General features: G+C 43.4%; 1 protein-coding gene across 2 annotated transcripts in view; it reads left to right on the forward strand.

Moving 5' to 3' along the window:
* The first annotated feature begins 292 nt into the window (after positions 1–292).
* The window catches only part of Zmym6 (zinc finger MYM-type containing 6), a 47,585-nt gene continuing 27,182 nt past the window's right edge, over positions 293–20,695 (forward strand). Inside the window, exons 1-4 of one of the 2 annotated variants that reach the window (XM_059254986.1) lie at positions 293–840; positions 1,663–1,820; positions 18,711–18,777; positions 19,387–19,588. In XM_059254986.1, coding sequence (XP_059110969.1) covers positions 1,731–1,820; positions 18,711–18,777; positions 19,387–19,588 — 359 coding nt within the window. In that variant the 5' untranslated portion in view covers positions 293–840; positions 1,663–1,730. The remainder of the gene's footprint in view (positions 841–1,662; positions 1,821–18,710; positions 18,778–19,386; positions 19,589–20,695) is intronic. The other variant, XM_059254987.1, reaches the window with a different exon arrangement.

Here is a 20,695-nt window from a genome sequence, read left to right on the forward strand (position 1 = left end):
GAGTTCGAGGCCAGCCTCGGCTACAGAAAATTCTAGGGCAGCCAGTGCTACACAGAACATTGTCTCGAAAAAAAAAAAAAAAAAAAAGAATAGTACAGGGAATATACAGCGCCATCTAACACTCCTGATCTCCTTTTTCAAATTCCTCCTTCCACTTTTTCATGGCCCCAATCTCCCGTCTCTTTAAGAAGTCAGCCATAAATGAAGAGAGAACGCTGGGACGGCCACTAGGCTCCAGGCCTAGGGCATGATGGGAAAAAGAAGGCGGGAATCACGGTTGGGAGCGGCCAATTACCTTAGGGCTAGGACAGAAGCAGGAGTGCGCAGGCGCAGTTAGCAAGGCGTTGCCTCGCGAAGCCTCGGGCGATTCCAGGAAAGGAATTTGTTGACCCCACTGAGGACCTTGAGTGCTCTTGTGCATCCTCAGTCTCGTGCCCCTTCGGAAGCCGCTAGGTGACTGGAGGTGGGCGTACGGCGGGGTATAGGAGGCCGCCGGGACTTCTGGGTTTGTGGGCGGGACACCGCACCACGTGTCCAAATGGGGCGTGGCCACACGTGACCCAACGGCGCAAGTGGAGCTGGGTAATTTCATGCGACTGGCCGGGCACCTTCAGGCGTGGGCGGAGTGACGCGGCGGCGTTGTGCGCTGCGGTGGGGTCCGGGCACCCTGGGGCAGGCTGGCGCCTGCTGGCTCGCACGCCGCGGTTGACACTGCGTTCCTGCGCTGGCTGGCTGGGGACAGGCTGGGGCATTCTGGTTGCGAACGGGAACGTCAGAGAGCTGGCGACAATCGGAGGAGGCATACACACCTGCATATTGTTACAACAGTGGCAGGTGGTGGTAAGTTCTCGACCCCGGCTTCGCGACAGGCTTTTAAAAATCCGTTGTTTCTTATGGCTGGCTTGGGCTGATGAAAGAGGCCTTTAGCGAAGGTTTCTCTTTTACTTTTATGTTTTCATTTGTACGTTTGGGAGTCTGGAGAACAACCGGAAGGTTGTTTATAGCAGCGGTTCTCAGCTCTTTACATTATGATTCATAACAGTAAGAAAACTACAGTTATGAAGTAGCAACGAAATAATTTTATGGTTGGGGTCACCACAGCATGAGGAACTGTATTAAAACGTCACAGCATTAGGAAGGTTGAGAGCCACTGGCTTATAGGAAGACAGGCCTGACCTCCATGGAGGCTCCAGAACGTCCAATTGGTCCACTTGCAAACCGGAACTTGGTGTGCACTTGTGATGACATCTTAGGCTCTGAACTGGCTTTACGCCAAGAAAAGGGCTCTTAATTCCAGCGCAGGCCAATTTAGAGGGGAAGGTGAGCCAATTACCTCACTTTGAGAAATCAAAGCTGACTTGGGTCTCAAGTCAATGCCCATGCAATCAGGAATTGTACTGAGTCCAACTCTCCAAGAGCTTAGCTCATTTGGCCAGTCTACGTCTCAACAACCTTCAACATAGTTTAAAGACCATAGTGCTTGTCTAAGACACCAGGGAAGTGAGACTTTTCTCATTGGAAGAAAGGTAGCTAACCCAGGAGCAGAAAGAATAGTCATAGTCCTGGAAGGGTTGTGGCTCAAATGCTCCAGCATGAAACTGTTAACACGTTAGCATGAAGGAGAACAAAATCCGAGTACCAATCCTTTATCTTATGTTTTAGGAGTCTAGCTGTCCATCATAAGAAGAAATCTCCCTTTTCAAAGGGAGAACTCTGAATAAACAATTAGAATGAAAGAACCTTTGGATGGTGGATGTGACAAAGCAGTGGTACAACAAGGGCTTCTGGACAGCATTAAAGAGGAGCCTGATGATGCACAGGTAAGCATTTCTCTTGACTTTTTTTTTCTCTGTGTAGCCCTGGCTGTTCTGGAACTCGCTCTGTAGACCAGGCTGGCCTCGAGCTCTCAGAGATCTGCCCGGCTCTGCCTCCAGAGTGCTGGGATTAAAGGTGTGAGGCCTGCGCCGCTGCCACCTGGCTCTCTTGACTTTTTTGTTTTTTTGGTTTTTCGAGACAGTGTAGCTTTGGCGCCTTTCCTGGAACTCACTCTGTAGACCAGGCTGGCCTCGAACTCACAGAGATCCTCCTGCCTCTGCCTCCCGAATGCTGGGATTAAAGGCATGCGCCACCACCGCCCGACTCTCTTGACTTTTAAAATATTGAAAGTTATTATTTTTTGTCTGGAGAAAATGGTAGTCGACAGCTTCTGGTTTATAAGTTGATAAAATTGATTTTTTTTTTCATCCATTAGATGAGTGCTATGAAAGCCGAGGGATATATAGTTAAGCAGTAGAGTGCATTCCTAGCACTGTGAGGATCTGTGTTCAATTCTCAGTGCTGGTCCAAAATGACTAGATGTGTTTTTTTTTTTTTTTTTTTTTTTTGTTGTTGTTGTTGTTGTTGTTGTTGTTTTTCCGAGATAGCTTTGGAGCTTGTTCTGGAACTCGCTCTGTAGATTAGGCTGGCCTCGAACTCATATAGATCTGCCTGGCTCTGCCTCCTGAGTGCTGGGATTAAAGGTGTGTGCCACCACCGCCCAGCATGTGTCATGTTTTGAATGTAGCTCCAAATCTCATTCATTGGGAACTTAACTCCTGATGCAGTGTTGCTGGGGCGATGATCCTAAGTGCAGATCCTGTCGTTACCAGGACTGAGTTGGTTGTAAAAGTCAATGGAGCTGCTCTTCGCTTGCAGTCTTGTTCATTCTTGGGCACTCTCCCACCCGTTGTCACATTATGATGTGACTTAGAAGACTTGACTAAATGCATCCCCTGGGTCTTGGAATTTACAGTCCTCAGAACTATGAGAAAACTCCTTTCCTTACAAATGATTTGTTGCATGGTTTTTCTTAATTTTCGGTTGTGAACCTAGCCTTTAACAGCTGAGCCATCTCTCTAGCTCTGCATGATTTTTTTTTTTAAAGCAATACAAAAACGTCTAAGACGATGGATTAATCAGGTTTTCGGTATTCTGAATGAGAAAAGAGCAAAGGTCATGGTAAATGTGGTACTTGTTTTTGTTAAAGAAACAAATATATAAATGGTAATGATTATCTACACTAATAGATGGTATAATGTGTGATATGTATCATATGATAGTATGTGGCATTAATATGATTATTAATATCAATGCATGCTTAAGAGTGTGCCCATTATTACCCTCACATCTAAGAAAATATTCTTATTTTACACATGAGGATGCCAGAGCTCAAAAAAGCCAAGCAGTGTGTATGGATCAGTTAGTAGACATTAGATAGGATTCAAACCCAGATAGTAATATTTCAGAGAGCCCGCCCCTCCTTATATAGCTTGAATTGAGAAGATTATGCAGAATAGAGCCTTGTTATGAACTTTGATTTTAAGAGCAACAGGAGACATTATAGGGTTAGTTTTAGTTTATTATTTTTTGAGACAGTCTCATCACCAGGCTGTCCTCAGATTTGCTATGTCGCCGAGGATGACCTTTACCTTCCAGTCCTCTTGCCTCTGTCTATCCAGTGAGTGTGTGTAGCTTGAGTTTTCCTGCCTGGCCCACAGTCAGGATAAATCTCTCTTACCTGCCAGTCCCACAACCGCTCAGACCCGACCAAGTAAACACAGAGACTTATATTGGTTACAAACTGTATGGCCGTGGCAGGCTTCTTGCTCACTGTTCTTACAGCTTAAATTAATCCATTTCTATTAATCTATACCTTGCCACATGGCTTGTGGCTTACCGGCATCTTCACATGCTGCTTGTCATCATGGCGGCTGGCAGTGTCTCTCTGACTCAGCCTTCCACTTCCCAGCTTTATTCTCCTCCTTGTCCCGCCTACACTTCCTGCCTAGCCAATGGCCAATCAGTGTTTTATTTATTGACTAATTAGCAACACATTTGCCATACAGAACATCCCACAGCAAGTGTGTGCTGCCATGCCAGGTTCTCATTGTAGAGACAGTAACATGAAACAGATTCGCATCTGGGAAGCACTGTGGCTGTCCCTTAAAGACAGATTAGAAGCAAAAATAACTTGTAGAGAGTCAGTTCTTTTTTTTTTTTTTTTTAATTTATTTATTTATTTTGTAGACAGTATGTATGACCAGAAGAGGGCACCAGATCTCATTACAGATGGTATTGAGCCACCATGTGGTTGCTGGGAATTGAACTCAGGACCTCTGGAAGAGCAGTCAGTGCTCTTAACCTCTGAGCCATCTCTCCAGTCCGAGAGAGTCAGTTCTTTTGGCAAGAAATTTTTTTACTTTCTTGTGGGAGCCCGTTCTCGGGTTCCTCGTGGCTTTACCCAGCAGGTCCACATAGAGGATGATTAGACCATGGGCCTGAGTGCAGGTGTCTGGGATGGTCTGCACTTAGCTGTGCTGGGGGAGGAGGTCTTTTGCTCCACCCCTTGGTGTCTCTATAAAAACCCTGGGGCAGAGACAGTCGGGCCCCGTTGGAATAGGTTCCAGGCCCTTTCGAGGCTATCCTTTATTTTCTATCTGTTTATCTCCGCAAGATTCTCTGCAATAAATCCTTCTATCTAATATTTCCTGCTGCTCGCACTCAAGAAAACTCTGGGGAACTGTGGGGGTGGTTGGGTAAACGCCCCACACTTTCTTAAGCATGTTTTTTGTTTTTGTTTTGTTTTACGCTCTTTAGTTACTGATCTTATTGTAGAAACAAAGCAATAGTATTTAAACATAATAAAAATTAATAAATTCGGGGTGTGGTGGTACATGCCTTTAATCCCAGCACTTGGGACACAGAGTCAGGCGGATCTTTGTGAGTTCGAGGCCAGCCTGGTCTATAGAGAAAGATCCAGGACAGGCACCAAACTACACGGAGAAACCCTGTCTTGAAAAACCAAAAAGACAAACAAAAAAAGTGAGTTCCAGGACAGCCAGGACTGTTACACAGAGAAACCCTGTCTCCAAAAACCAAACAAACAAAAAAAGTAAGATTTAACTTCTCACACCAGCTCACAGCAGGATCTTTGCAGCACAGGAATTCCCCCTAGGTTTGGTGTTGCTCATGAATTCCATGCCTTCTTTGCTGTAGTCACAGTGAGCTGAGAGGGTTGGAAGGTGGTGTTTGCAGAATGTGGAGGGAGTGGTGGAGGCCTCCAGTATGCTTCTCCTTTCAGTGTGCTTACGTGCCCTTGAGTTGGCAAATGGTTCCTCTTGCCTTATCCACTATAACCATTTGTTTGCCAAGTTTTGTGGGTTCTGCTTTTTAAATATATTTCCCCATTTCATTATTTTTCATGTGAACCGTTTGCAGCTTGCCCTACCTTCACTCACGCAGTCCTTCAAAACACTGTAGTGGTGCCATTTTATTCTTTACAGATGTAATATTAACCCACCCTCTCCCCCGCCCCACCCCCGTGCTAGGGCTTGAACCCAAGGCCTTGCACAAGCTAGACAGGTACTCTACCATCTTCGGCCAGTTTCCTCCTATACAGCAAATCATAAACATTGGAGTGTGCTGTCCAAACTACTCATGTCTAGCCTTGGTTTCCCTCCTCACTGCCATTGGTTAGCTTTCCCATTTCTAATGTGTGCTCCTGGAAACTATTTGCAGTTCACTAAAAGATAAAAATGAAAATTCTATGTGTTTGTTTTGGGTAATCCAAATTGGCTTTGAACTCGCTAGGAGTTGAGGACATCTTTGATCCTCTTCCTTCTACTTCTCAAGTGCTGGGATTCAAGGCACATGCCACCATAACCAGCTGTAATAGATGTATTTTATTCAGTGTTTTTTGCCTCTTTTTTTTTTTTTTTTTTTAAAAAAAAAAAAAAACAGGGTTTCACTATGTATGGTTCTAGTTGGCCTGGAACTCTCTGTGTAGACCAGGCTGGCTTAGAAAACTCAGAGATCTGCCTACCTCTGCCTCTGGAGTGCTAGGATTAAAGGTGTGTACTACCACACTCAGTTCAAATTTTTCTTTTATTTATTAAATTTTAATATTATTTTTATGTATTTAATTTTGGATTTTTTTTTTTTAACTCTGTAGACAGGTTGGCTTCAAACTCACAGAGATCCTCTGCTTCCTGAGTGCTGGGATTAAAGGCATTTACTACCACCACCTGGCTTTAATTTTGAATTTTATTATTGTTTGTTTGTGTGTGTGTGTGTGTGTGTGTGTGTGTGTGTGTGTGTGTCTTCATGTGTGCCACATGAGTTTGAGTGTCCTTGGAGATAAGAGGGCATCAGATCTCTGGCTGGAGTTTCAGGTGATTGTGAACTGACTGACATGGGTCCTGGAGCTTTACTTAGGTCATCAGGAAGAGTATGCAAGGTGCTGGAAAAGCAGCATAGAGCTTTATATCTTGATCCTCAGGCAGCAGGTAGATAGAGATACTGGGCCTGTTGCAGGGTTTTCAAACCTCAAAGCCCACCCCACTGATGCACCTCCAACAATGCCAATCTCCTAATTATCCTCTGGTAGCTCATCAACTGGGGACTAAGCATGCAAATTTATGAGCCTATGGGTGCCAGTCTCATTCAAACCACCACAATTATAGCTGTTTTCTGAGCAGCAAATTAGTCTGTTTCCTTTAAACTCAATCAACTTTATTTAAGTTCTCAGGACATAGGCAGAATAAAAACAGATTATTGGCCAAAAAAAAATATCACATGAATGTGCCCATCTCAGTTTCTGACGGAGTCCTTGTTTCCTTCTAAAACTTCATGAGTCAGGTCTCCACTATCCACATTTATTTTAGCATTCTTCTCACCCTAGCTCCCTTCATAATGACACATTAAATCTCTGCTTTGAGTATTCAAGGGCTTTCCCAGCTCAAAGTTCCAAACTCTTCCACATTCCTCCCACAAACTAGTTCTTTTTGTTTTTTTGAGACAGGGTCTCTCTCTGTGTAGCTTGTGCCTTTCCTGGATCTCACTCTGTAGACCAGGCTGGCCTCAAACTCACAGAGATCCGCCTGGCTCTGCCTCCCGAGTGCTGGGATTAAAGGCGTGTGCCACCACCGCAAGACACAAACTAGTTCTTAACAGTACTGAACTGCTTACTGCTTGCTTCCTGGCAAGTGTATATGGTGTTGTGTTATTTCCTGATGGGAAGGTGGAAGGGCAAGTAAATGTGTATGGAACAGACCAAACAGAAGGGATAGCCCTATTCTGAGTAGTCCAGTACTGTACGAAAGAAACCAGTCTGTCTTCATAACCTGATTACCTCCAAGGAGTCCCACTGCTTCTCAAGACTGTTAGTGGGAGTCACATGTCTTTCTACTTTTCTTTTTACTAACCCTGCCATCTCCGGTGGTGACCTGCCTATATGACACACTGTGCAGCAGTGGCACAGAGAGTTGTGGGAGTGACCAACCACCATCTGGTTGTATTTAAGGTCCAGTCCATGCGATGCAACTCATACCTGATACTGCTTGGATGGACCTAGAGGAAAACAATCCTACAGTACTCTGCTAAAGGAGTGTAGCAATGGAATGACTCCTGAAACAATCTGCTGTACTCATAGGTTAGTGTCTTCTCAGCTTCCTCCTGCACAGATGGGAACAAATACGAGACCCGCAAACTGAACAATGTGCAGAGAATGAGAGACCTTGGAACACTCAGTCCATTAAATCCCTCCCTTCAGGGCTCAGGGAACTTTGCAGAAGAGGAGGCAGGAAGGTTGTCAAAGCCAGAGGGGATGGAAGACAAGGAAACAAGGCCTTCTGGACCCAACAGGGTTGATGTACACTCAAACTCACAGAGTCTGCAGCGTACACAGAGCTGCACAGGGCTAAGCCAGATGGGGTCCCAGTGCTGAAGGGGAGGTGGATACGAGGCTCCCTAACCTAACTGACAACTGTTCACAAGGGAAGAATTAGTTTTCTCCAGCAGAGTTTGACTGGGTATATGAACCACTGTAGCAGGCTTTCTCTGGACCTCCCATCAGCTCCAAAATCATGCCATGGAGACTTATTATTAGTTATGAATGCTCAGCCTTATCTCATGCTTGTCCCACTAGCTCTTAAAACTTTGACCTGTTTCTCTTCATCTGTGTCTTGCCTCAGGGCCTTTTACCTTTCGTTCTGTATGCCCTACTTTCACTGCTTCCTCCATGTCTGGCTGCTGGTTGGCAGCTGCCTGGCTGGCTGGCCGGCTGGCCCTGGGCATCTCCCTCCCTCTCTCCCTATCTTTTTTTCTCCCTCCTCTCTCCTCTCTGGAGCCTAGACTCCTCCGCCTACTTACTTTCTGCCTGCCAGCCCGGCCTATCCCTCTACTGCCTAGCTATTGGCCGTTCAGCTTTCTATTAGACCAGTCAGATCCCTTAGGCAGGCAAGGTGAAACAAATTTAACACATCTTTACAAAAATAAAGTAATATTCCACAACAAACCAGACTTAAGGGCAGGCCCCATGCCTAGCAGTAGATGGCCAACACAAAATGAACTCAGTGGTATACTTGGAGGTCTTTCATCTCATAATACTTTTCTGGACTGTTTGTTTTTGTTTTGCTTTATTTTGGAGACAAGGTTTCTCTGTGTAGCCCTGGCTGTCCTGGAACTCTGTAGACCAGGCTGGTCTTGAGCTCATCTGCCTGCCTCTGCCTCCTGAGTGCTGGGATTACAGCGTGTGCCACCCTGCCTGGCTGATTTTGTGTTCTTATGGGATTCCTGTGTGTGGAAATATGTGTTGTTTGTGCTCCTTGTACTTTTTCTTTGGCTTTTTTTTGTTTGTTTGTTTTGTCCTTTTTTGTTTCTTTTTTTAGTTGCTTGTTTTCTAAAGGGTATAGTTTTGGGTGGGTGGGGAGGTGGGGGAGGATCTGAGAGGAGTTGGGGGAGGGGAACTGTGATCAGAATATATTATATGAAAAAAGTCTATTTTCAGTTAAAAGGAAAAAAATGTATTTTTCATTGAAATAGAATTACATTACTTTTCCTTCTCCCTTTCCTCCTTTTAGCCCTTCCCAGGCAGCCTCCCTCAAACCCCTCCTGTATCCCCCTCCCAAGTTGAAAGCCTCTTTTTCTTTATTGTAGAGTGAGTGTGTGTGTGTGTGTGTGTGTGTGTGTGTGTGTATGCACAAATATATAAATACAACCTCCTGAGTCCTTTTTTGTTGTTTGTGTGTGTATATCTAGTTCCTGGGCTGACCACTTTGCTTTGGACAGCCAATAAGAGGGCTTATGCCTGCCTGGAGAGATGGCTCAGAGGTTAAGAACACTGACTGCTGTTCCAGAGGACCCTGGTTCAATTCCCAGTACCCACATGGCAGCTCACAACTGTCTCTAACTCTAGTTCCAGGGGACACAACAGCCATGGTAAAACACCAATGAAAAATGTAAAAAAAAAGAAAAAAAGCCTTTAAAAAAAAAAAGAGGGCTTATACCTGGGAGAGGCTAATTCTGTCTCCCAACAGTCATTAATTGTCTGTAGTTCTTTGTGTTGGGATGGGACTCCATGAAATTTTCAACTTTTCTATGTAAACATACCAATTAGGAATCAAATTTCAGCATGAGTTTCAGAGGGGACAGACCACAGTACTATCTAAGTCATTTCATCCTGCTGTCGCAACATTACCATAGACTGGTAGCATTATGATAAACCAGGCCCGTGAGATGGCTCGGTGGGTCTAGGGGCTGGCCGAGCAAGTGTCGTAACCCGAGTTTGTCCCTAGAACCCATGTGAAGTTGGAAGGAGAGAACTGATTTTACACAGTTGTTCTCTTCCCTCCACATACTCATCATGGAACATGTGTGCCAACAGCTTACACACATAGAAAAACAAATAAAAAGTAAACTACACAAACCTTTCTTTTGTTTGTTGTTGCTGTTTTGAGTTGTGGTCTCATTTTGTAGCCCAGGCTGGCCTGGACTTCAATAGGTAGTTGGGGCTGACTTTGGACTCCTGGCAGATTATCTGCCTCTGTCTCTTTTGTACTGTTATGAGAGACATTGCTTTGCTAATATCTCAGTGATATTGAATCCAGGGCTTTGCATATTTTAAATAAATGATCTGAGCTCCATCGCCAGCAAACAGTAGAAACTTGTTCTCATGGCTTTGGAAGCTGGAAGTCAGAGCAGTCCCCCAGCATGGTGGGTTCAGTAAGAAATCTCAGGATATGGACCTCATGGAGCTTTAGTTCATGGGAAGAGAGCTGTCTTTTGGCCTTTACTTTTAAGGGGCACAGTCACGGTTTAAATGTGAAATGTCCCCTAATTAGTTTCCTTTCTCTTGCTGTGATGCAGCATTATTATGACCAAGACTAGGAAGGAGTGAGTTTATTTTGGCTTGCGGTTCCAGAACTATGAAGTCCATTATGATGAGGGAAGACATGGCAGCAGTCAGGAAATCATGGTGACAAGTGCAGGAAGCTAACTGGTCACATTGTCATTCATACAGAAAACAGGTAGTGGAGCTAGGCCATAAAATCTGAAGCCCTTCCTTGGTGCTAGATTTTTCCAGCAAGATTCTACCTCCTAAAGGTTTCATAAACTCCTTAAACAGGACCACCAACTGGGGACCAGCTGTTTAAATACATGAACTTCTTTGGGGCATGTTTCCTTCAAAGCAATTGATTCCCAGATAGTGGTACTTTTTAGGGTGGGTGTGGATCCTTTAGGAGGTGGGGCCTAGATGAAGAAGTAGGTTGCTCTGGGCAGGTCCTGGGGATCATATAGTTTGCTGTGCTTCCTAATCTTGGATATAGATGCTATTGAAGTCCCAGTTGGCATTCCTTCCTACCATGATAAACTCTGTATCCTTGGTAACCAGTGTAAACACCTTTTCTCTTAACTCTGTCAGCTATTTTGCCACAGTAAGGAGAAAAGTGGATATTGTAGGGACTAAGGTAATTTATGAAGGCTCTACTTTCATAACTTTGCTAAAGACCTCGCGAGGGTACAGACATTGTCTACTGCATATTTACTAATGAAACTCACTGGGTCATAAAACACAAACAAAAAGATAGCCCAGGTGTGTGGTTATTCTTTTCATCCCAGTACTCAAGAAAGAGGCAGGCAGATCTCTTTGAGTTCAAGAGGAATTGGCAGAATGGAAGGGTCACAATAAACTTTTAAAAATTTTACACGTGTGGGTGTTTTGCCTGTGTGTATGTAAGTGCACCACATGCATGCCTGATGCCTACAGAGGCCAGAAGAGGGCCTGGGCCCTATAGATCTGGAGTTAGAAATGGTTGTGAGCTGCCTATATGGATGCTAGGAATTGAACTTCAGGTTTTCTGGAAGGTCATTGAGTGTTCTTAACCGCTGAGCCATATATCTAGGCCCAATACATTTCTTTTAAATCTTTTAAAGCCTGCTTTCTTTATAAAAAGATTTATTTGTATTTTTAATGAGCATATGAGTGCAGGTGTCTGTGGAAACCATAAGTGCAGATTCTCCAGGAGCTGGAGTTACAGGCAGTTGTGAACTGAACTCAGGTCGTCTACAGTTGCTGGGCTACCTCTCTAGCCTGAGAATAAATTTTTAAAAAAGTAGTGATGAGGGCTAGAAAGACGGCAGAGCGGTTAAGAGCACTTGTTCTTGCAGGGGACCCAGCTTTGATTCCCTGCAGCCACGTGGGTGTTCAAAACTGTCTGTAACTTCAGTTCCAGAAGGCCTGACATCCTTACCTGACCTCTGTGGTTGTCAGGAACATATGTGGTATACAGACATACTTGCAGGCAGAACACTCTAATAAATGAGTAAATCTAAAAAACAAAAAGTGATGAAATGAGGAAATCAAAGATGTTGGAATATTGACTGTGTTAGATGTTGCCAAGAGACCGAGTAGTAATGGAACTTAAAAGCAGTTACTGGATTAGCAATTGTGAAATGGTTGGCTGTTTTAAAATAGTCTTAACTACTAGCCTGATTGCATTGGATTCAAGAGGGAATCAAAATGAGACCACAGAGAAAGAATGAAGTATTTGTTTCTAAAGTTGTGTATGTGTATTGATGTGTGTGAGTGTGGGTATGTATGTGCCATGATGTGTGTGTGGAGGTCAGATGGTAGCTTTCCTGAGTTTATTCTTCCCATCGTGGGATCAGAAATGGCTCAGGTCGTCAGGTTTGTACAGTATCTTAGGGTTCTCTTTCTTTTTTTGGGGGGGGTTGAGAGAAAGCTTTGTAATCTGTCCTGGAACTGGTTCTGTAGACCAGGCTGGCCTCGAACTCACAGAGATCTGCCTGCCTCTGCCTCCTGAGTGCTGGGATTAAAGGTGTGCATCACCACTGCCCGGCTAGGGTTTCTATTGTGGGGACAAAACACTGTGACGAACAGCAAGTTAGGGAGGAAAGGGTTTATTTGGCTTACACTTCCATATTGCTGTTCATCACTGAAGGAAGTCAGGACAGGAACTCAAACAGGGCAGAATCCTGGAGGCAGGAGCTGATGCAGAGGCCATGGAGAGGTGCTGTTTACTGGCTTGCTCTCCATGGTTTGCTCAGCCTGCTTTCTTATAGAACCCAGGACCACCAGCCCAGGGGTGCACCAACCACTATGGACTGGGCCCTCTCCCGTTTATCACTAATTGAGAAAATGCCTTACAGCTGGATCTCGTGGAGGCATTTCCTCAACTGAGGCTCCTTCCTCTCTGATAATTCTAGCTGTGTCAAGTTGACACACAAACTAGACAAAAACAAACCCAAAACAAAACAGTATAACTGATCCCTTGTCAACTTGGCACGCAAACACATCACTATTAAGCCACAACCCTTCCTTTCCTACTCATCCCCAAGATTTCACATTAAAAACATACATAGCTTTTAAAGTCCCACAGTCTTTACAAATTCAAACACATTAAAATTTCAGTCCCGCTGGGCGGTGGTGGCACAGCCTTTAATCCCAGCACTCGGGAGGCAGAGGCAGGCAGATGTCTGTGAGTTCGAGGCCAACCTGGTCTCCAAAGCGAGTTCCAGGAAAGACGCAAAGCTATACAGAGAAACCCTGTCTCCAAAAACCAAAAAAAAAAAAAAACAAAAAAAAACAAAAAAATAAGACTGCCTGGAGGTGGTGGCGCATGCCTTTAATCCCAGCACTTGGGAGGCAGAGGCAGGAGGATCTTTGTGAGTTTGAGTCCAGCCTGGTCTACAAAGTGAGATCCAGGACAGGCTCCAAAGCTATACAGAGAAGCCCTGTCTTGAAAAAAACAAAAAAGAAAAAAAAAATTTCAGTCCCTTTAAAATAGTCAATCTTTTTTAAAATTCAAAGTCTTTTAAAATTCACAGTCTCTCAACTATGGGCTCCAGTTAAGTACTTTACTTCAAGAGGGAAAACCAGGGCACAGTCAGAGTCAAATCTCATTTCAGTCTTCCGAAGTCTGGGATCCACTCAATCTTTTGGGCTCCTCCAAAGGGTTTCGGTCACTTGTCCATCTCTGCCCACTGCAGCACACACAGCTCGTCTTCTAGGCTCTGGCTGGCTCCACTCCACTGCTGCTGCTGTGTCTTGGTTGTCCATGGTTCTGGCATCTTAAAAATGCTGGGGTCTTCTGCTGCCCCTGGGCTGCGCTTTCACCAATGGCCTCTCATAGGCTCTCTTCATGGTGCCAAGCCTCAACTTTTCTGCCTGATCCCTCAGTCCTGGGCCTCCACCTGCCACTGAGGCTGCACCTTCACTGATGGCCTCTCCTGGCCTCTCGCAGTGCCAAGCCTCAGGTGCTTTCCATGACCCCTTCATGCCTTCAAAACCAGTACCACCAGGGTGACGCTTACACATTACCAAGTCCAGCTGCCAGCATGAGGTACAACCTTGGCTACCTCTGGAACATAGCTTCTCTGTGCTTAGGAAACACTTTCCAGAAGATTTCATCTCAGTGATGCTGGTCTCTTCTTAATCACCAATGGTTTCTTAGCTCCAGTTGACCAGCATCAAGTTTCCAGTAAAGCAAAGTTTCACTTTAGTAGTTCTGGTATTTTGTTAATCACAGCTGATTCTTCAGCCCCAGCTAACGAGAACCACAAACTCTTAATTCAAAATAACACGTGGCCCCAATAGAGTCTTTAAACTTCCCTCTGAAATTTCACAAGTCAGGCCTCCATCCTCTGCACTGCTCTCAACATTATCTTCCAAGTTCCCACAGAACATCCCTCAGAGCTCTTAATACTCAATGGCTTTTTGAGCCCAAAACCCTTCCACAATCTTCCCCAAAACATGGTCAGGTCTCACAGCAATACCTCACTATGCTGGTATCAGTACACACAGCAAGTGCCTTTATCATCTGAACTGTTTCACTAGCCCAAGAATGAAATACTTTTAAAGTTTGACTGTAAAGGGAGGGAAATGGGTGAATAGTAATAGCTTCTAAAGGAACAACATATTAATATATAATAGAGAGGAAGAAGAAGCCAAGGTGGAGATGGAGAGGAGAGGAAAGTAAGGGGGTTGGATGGAGTGATAAGAGGGAAAGGAGTCCTTAGCACTTAGTTAGAGAAGTTGCCTTTCCTAAGGTAAGAGTTTGCTAAGTGGTTTGGAGATAGATTGGAAGGCAGAATAAAGATGCCGAAGGCATTCTTGGTTGCTTGTTTTCACTTGGTAAAATTGAAACCAGTGAACAGGAAATGTGTAACATGAATCCTAATTGGTCTTAAATCCTAATTGGTCTTAATAAAAACCTGGAGCCAGATATCAGAGTAAATGCTGAAAGATCAGAGAATCAGAGCAGCCAGCCACCACTTATTACCTCTCCAACTCCTCAGCCTGAAAGAGACCTAGTTCCTGTCTCCTCCCTCCTTTCTCCGCCGAGCCATATCACTGCCTGTCTCAACTTTCCTATTGCTGGGATTAAAGGTGTGTGCCACCAGTGCCTGGCTCTATGGCTAACTAGTAGCTTAGCTCCACACTCTGATCTTTTGGTTAGTTTTATTTGTTAGATCACAAACAAAATATCACCACAGAAATGTGATAGGAACTGCAAGTAATGAAAGTTTAAAACTCAGGAAATAAAGCGTGATCATGTATGCCTTTAATCCCAGACAGAGGAAGGTGGATCTCTAGGAGTTGATGCCAGCCTGGTCTATATAGGGAGCTTCAGGCCAGCCAAGGCTAAATAGTGAGACCCTGTCTCAACAAAACAAAAAAACTAATCAACCAAACAAGACCCCCCCCCTTCAAAAAAAAAAAACCCAAAACAAAAACCCTAGGAAGCTATATCAGGAGCATTAGATAATATTACAGGTTGATAAAACTAATTTTAAAATCTTAAGCATTCTTTCTGATAATTGGTAGAGCATGTGAATCTTTTTTTTTTTTTTTTCCCTTCGAGACAGGGTTTCTCTGTGTGGCTTTGCACCTTTCCTGGAACTTGCTCTGTAGCCCAGGCTGGCCTCAAACTCACAGAGATCCGCCTGGCTCTGCCTCCTAAAGATGTATGCCACCACCGCCTGGCTGAGCATGCGAATCTAAATCTCAGGGTCACGAGTTCAGGCCCCACATTGGGCGCCACTTGATATGTGAAACCATGAGAGTCTGTTAAATGATCTCAAGAATTTATTAAAGTATAAAATGGGGATAATCCTCTCACTGATAGAGAATAAGGAAGATGCCATTGCTGATCCAGTTGCTGAGTCCTGCCATTCTGCCCAGGGGAGCTGGGGACCAACTGCAGCTGCTCCATGCCATCTGACCCAGTCCTCACCACCCAAGAGAGTGCTTAAGTCCTCTCTCTCAGCTCTTAAAGGGTCAAATACATAGACAAAGCCACACCCTAGGGCTTGTACCTCAAAGCCATTGGCTGAAAGGAACGAATTCCCACAACAGGAGAAAGAGTGATATAGTACCTCCACTTCTTTGCATGTATCAATAAATAGTTTAATAAGTATTAGCCTGAAACTTTATAGCTAAGAATGACCTCATTTTTCTATCTCTTCCTCTTTGAGAGCTGAGATTACAGGCAAGGGTGACCATACCTACATTATGTGGTGATAGGAATGGAACCCAGTGGCACTCTTATTGAGCTGCAAACCAAGTCTGACACCCTCCCCCCCAACTTTTGTTTTGAAATATATCAGGTCATTTAGACAAGAAAAAAAATAAGGTAATTGACTTTAGCATAAAAGCAGCTTTATATTAACAATTTTTTTGTTGTTGTTTAAGGCTTACATTTTCAAACTTTCTTTTTTTGAGACAGTCTCACCCTGTACAACATATCTTGGCCTGGAACTCACTATATATCCCAGGCTGGCCAACAACTTGTGGTATCTTTCTTCTTAGTCTCCCCAAGTGTTGGGATTAATAGGCCAAACCACCACAACCAGCTTCATTTTCTAACATTTAAAATAATTATATTAAGGATAAAAATGATTTCCTAGCCGGGCGGTGGTGGGGCATGCCTTTTATCCCAGCAATTGGGAGGCAGAGGCAGGTGGATCTCTGTGAGTTCGAGGCCAGCCTGGTCTACAGAGCGAGATCCAGGACAAGCACCAAAACTACCTAGATAAACCTTGTCTCAAAACAAACAAACAAAAAGATTTCCTTGTGATGATTTAACTTAAAATTTGTGTGTGTGTGCAGGATGTGCATGCGCATCCTGGAGTTACAGGCAGTTGTAAGCTGCCCAGTAGTGGTACTGGGAACTAAATTCTGGCCTTCTGGAAAAGTTGGAAGCACTCTTAACTGATGAGCCATTTCTCCAGCCCCCATTGTGATGACTTTTATATAATAAGCAGACTGCATTGAGTGTCCGGCCCCATCCCCCACCCCAAACTGGCTGTCCTGGAATTCGCTCTGTAGACCAGTCTGTAGACCAGGCTGGCCTTGAACTCAGAGATCTTCTTGCCTCTGCCTGCCCCTCATGTGCTGCGATTAAAGATATGAGCTACCACCACCTGGCTTGCATTGAAATTTTTGTATCTCACTGATCATTAATAGATAGGACAGCTTGTAAATATATTGGCTAAAATTATGAATTTAGGGGCTAAAGCCTTAGCTTAGTTGGTAGAGTATGTTTGCCTAAAATGAACAGTTTTGGGTTCAGTTCAGCATTGTATAAACCAGGTGTGGTGCCTCATGCCTATAATCCTAGCTAGAGTCTGAAGGATCAGAAGTTCAGGCAGGGTTAGCCTAGTCACATGAGATTTAGTTAGAAGGGAAAACAAATTACTAATTGAACACAGGCGGTGGTGGCGCACGCCTTTAATCCCAGCACTCGGGAGGCAGAGGCAGAGGCAGGCAGATCTCTATGAGTTCAAGGCCAGCCTGGTCTACAAAGTGAGTTCCAGGAAAGGCTCCAAAGCTACACAGAGAAACCCTGTCTCGAAAAACCAAAAAAAAAAAAAAAAACCCAAAACAAACAAACAAATTACTAATTGAGATCTAAACTTTATGTCACTCATTTTATTTCATATTAAATATTAAATTAAATATTAATTATAAATGTCACTCATTTAATTGACCACTCTTGAATATAACATAAGAAATAAGTAGTGTGCAAGTACTCACTGTTGAAGTCTGTTGATCTGGGATCAGATTTCCAATATTCAGGTAAAAAGCTAAAATATCACTGAAGGACCACACCATATATGAAATACCTGATCACTAGAAGTCACTTTTAAAAATAGCTCAGGTGTCAGGTAGTGGTGGTGACATATGCCTTTAAATCCCAGGGAGACAGAGGCAGGCAGAGGCAAACAGATCGTTGTGAGTTTGAGGCCAGCCTGGTCTACAGAGCGAGATCCAGGACAGCCAAAGCTGCACAGAGAAACTGTGTCTCAAAAAAATTAATTAATTAATTAAAATTAAAAAACAAAAACAAACAAAAACAAAACAAAACAACAAACAAAAACACCACCAAACCACTCAGGTAGTGGGTGATTGGGCTTCCCACAGGTATCTTAACACTGAGACTTCCTTGGAGAGGGAGGTCTACAGTGGTCATTCTGTGGCAGTGGTAAGAGGAATTCTGAGGATTGCAGATCATCACTCCTTTGGAAACTGGATGTCTTACTGGGTGCTAGAATGCAAATACAGATATTTATTGTTGGGTAACTTGAAGTCATTGATTTTTCAAAATTAGTGTTCAGATGTCACTATTCCTTGGATTCACTTATTTGCCAGATAAATTGGTTGAAGCCAAACTCAAAATTGTTTGTCCTTTTGTCGTATCTTTTGTATTTCTTACAGTAAAAATGTTGGCAAATTTAAAAAATTGAGCATGGACTGTGATCCCAGTGCTGGAGCCTGCTGGATTAGTCTAGGCAATTGGTGAACTCCGAATTTGTTGAGTGAGAGACCCTATCTTATTAAGTGAGGTATAGAGTGATTGAGGAAAACACCTGACATGGAACTTTATCTAGTATCTCTGTGCACGTGCACATATTTTCCCACACACGTACATACGCAAACATATACAAATAAGTAGTATGAAAGATTGGAATGGCTACATACTATATTCTCATCTATCAAGATTACTTTTGAAAAATAGGTATAACTGCAAATGTTTTCTAATTTTGAAGACAGTCTTTGTAAAGATTGTGTTTGAGGTTTTTATGAAGAAGACTATGATTAGGATATATAAAAGATGGATGTGACAGGATCAGAATTTTTTTTTTTCTTTTGAGATAGGATCTCTGTGTAGCTCGGGCTGTCCTGGAAATTGCTCTGTAGACCAGGCTGGCCCCAAACTCACATGAGAGCCGCCTACCTCTGCCTCCTGAGTGCAGGGGCTAATGGGGTGTACCTCCATTGCCCAGCTCAGAATCAGTTTTTTAATTGACTTTCTAGTTTATTCATGTCTATTGTATTTATTTCTCTCCCTCTCCTTTCTCTTGTTTTTAAGGAATATGAACTTCAAGAAAGTGAACTGAAAATTAGTGCTGTGTTTTCAGCTAATGACACTTCTCTTGGTAAGAAAAAAAACTAAGTTTGTTACAGTTGGTAGAACTGAGGGATGCACCTCTACCTGGAAGTCTTTCTCCTCTTTTAGAGATTATTTTTCAGTATGGAAACTGGTCACCATTGGCCTTTTAAAAAATGAAAGACATTAAGGTTATATCAGAAGGTGATACATATATTAAGGAAATGTATTTTTGTATAACTTCTGCTTCTAGCTGGGAGTGGTAGAACATATTTTTAATCCCAGTACTTAGGAGGCAAAGGCAAGTGGATCTCTGTGAGTTCCAGGCCAGCCTGGTTTACAGAGTGAGTTCCAGGACAGCCAGGGCTACACAGAGAAACCCTGTCTTGGAAAAAGAAACAAACAAACAAACACCTTTCGGTTAAGTTATATGTGCACATGTGTGTGCAAGTGGCTGAAAGTGGTACACAGCTGTAATCAGGACCTGTGAATGTGAGACAGGAGGATCATAAGTTTGAGGTCTTTGTTTTGGAGCATGGTTATTGTTTTCTTAGTGTAATGGCTTTCACAAACTAACAAGTTTTTTCCTTGAAAATATATGCATTGGTGAAACTGACATTGCTTTCTTTCTTTTTTTTTTTTCTTATTGTGTTGCTAGGCTTTCAGCTTGGTCCATCGTCGTCCAGCTCAGACTCATTAGTTTCTTCAATTCCCACTACTCATGTGCTCTGTTCTGGTTGTAAAAAACTGCTTGATAAGACAGGATGTGCTCAGCTTTTCTGTTCCACGGAGTGCATCACGAGATACTCGGCTGTCTTCAAGTCACCTCAGCCCAAGAAAACCTGCACACACTGCTCCAAGTACGGGGTTCCGAAACTTTTTCTTTCTTTTCTTTCCTTCCTTCTTTTCTTTTTTTCTTTTTTTTGAGACAGGGTTTCTCTGTGTAGTCTTGGCTGTCCTGGAATTTGTTATGTAGACCAGGTTGGTCTCAAACTCACAGAGATCTACCTGTTTCTGCCTCAAGTGCTGGGATTAAAGTTGTGAGCACTATCATTCCTGGCTTCCTCGCATTACTTCTTTTTTGTTGTTGTTGTTGTTTGTTTTGTTTTTTGAGATAGAGTCTTTCTGTGTAGCAGCCCTGGCTGTTGTTCTAGAACTCGATTTGTAGCCCAGGCGGGCCTCGAACTCACAGAAATCACCTGCCTCTGCCTCCTGAGTGCTGGGATTAAAGGTGTGTGCCACCACTGCCTCACCTGTTTGTTTGTTTGTTTGTTTGTTTCTTTATTTCTTTATTTCTTTATTCTTTCTTTCTTTCTTTCTTTCTTTATTTATCTATCTATCTATCTATCTATCTATCCATCCATCCATCCATTTATTTATTTATTGAGGCAGAGTGTCAGGTTGATATTTTGACACTTCTTAGGATTTTAATGAGGCAGCATTAGCACATAACTTAGCACATTATAAATGCTTAATAAATGAGAACTTATTAATAAAGAATTTAATTGTGTATTATTACATAATGATAATATGTGCATGATGTTTTCTTAATTTTTATGTATATGAGTGTTTTGCCTGCATGTATGTATGTCTGTGCACCACATGTGTGCCTGATGCCAGAGGAGGCCAAAGAAGGCTTCATGTCTCGTGGAACTGGAGTTACAGATGGTTGTAAGTTGCCGTGTGGGCACTAGGAATCAAACCTGGGTCCTCTGGAAGAGCATCCAGTGCTCTTAACCCATGAGCCATTTCTCCAGCCCCAGATTTGTTTTGTTTTTGTTTGTTTGTTTGGTTTTTATTAATTATGTATTTGTTTTTCAAGACAGGGTTTCTCCGAGTAGTTTTGGTGCCTGTCCTGGATCTTGCTCTATAGACCAGGCTAGCCTTGAACTCACAGAGATCCTCCTGGCTCTGCCTCCCGAGTGCTGGGATTATTTTTGAGACAAGTTTTCATGTAGCCCAGACTG

The sequence above is a fragment of the Peromyscus eremicus genome, chromosome 2, assembly GCF_949786415.1.
Source record: "Peromyscus eremicus chromosome 2, PerEre_H2_v1, whole genome shotgun sequence".
Classification (NCBI taxonomy): Eukaryota; Metazoa; Chordata; class Mammalia; order Rodentia; family Cricetidae; genus Peromyscus; species Peromyscus eremicus.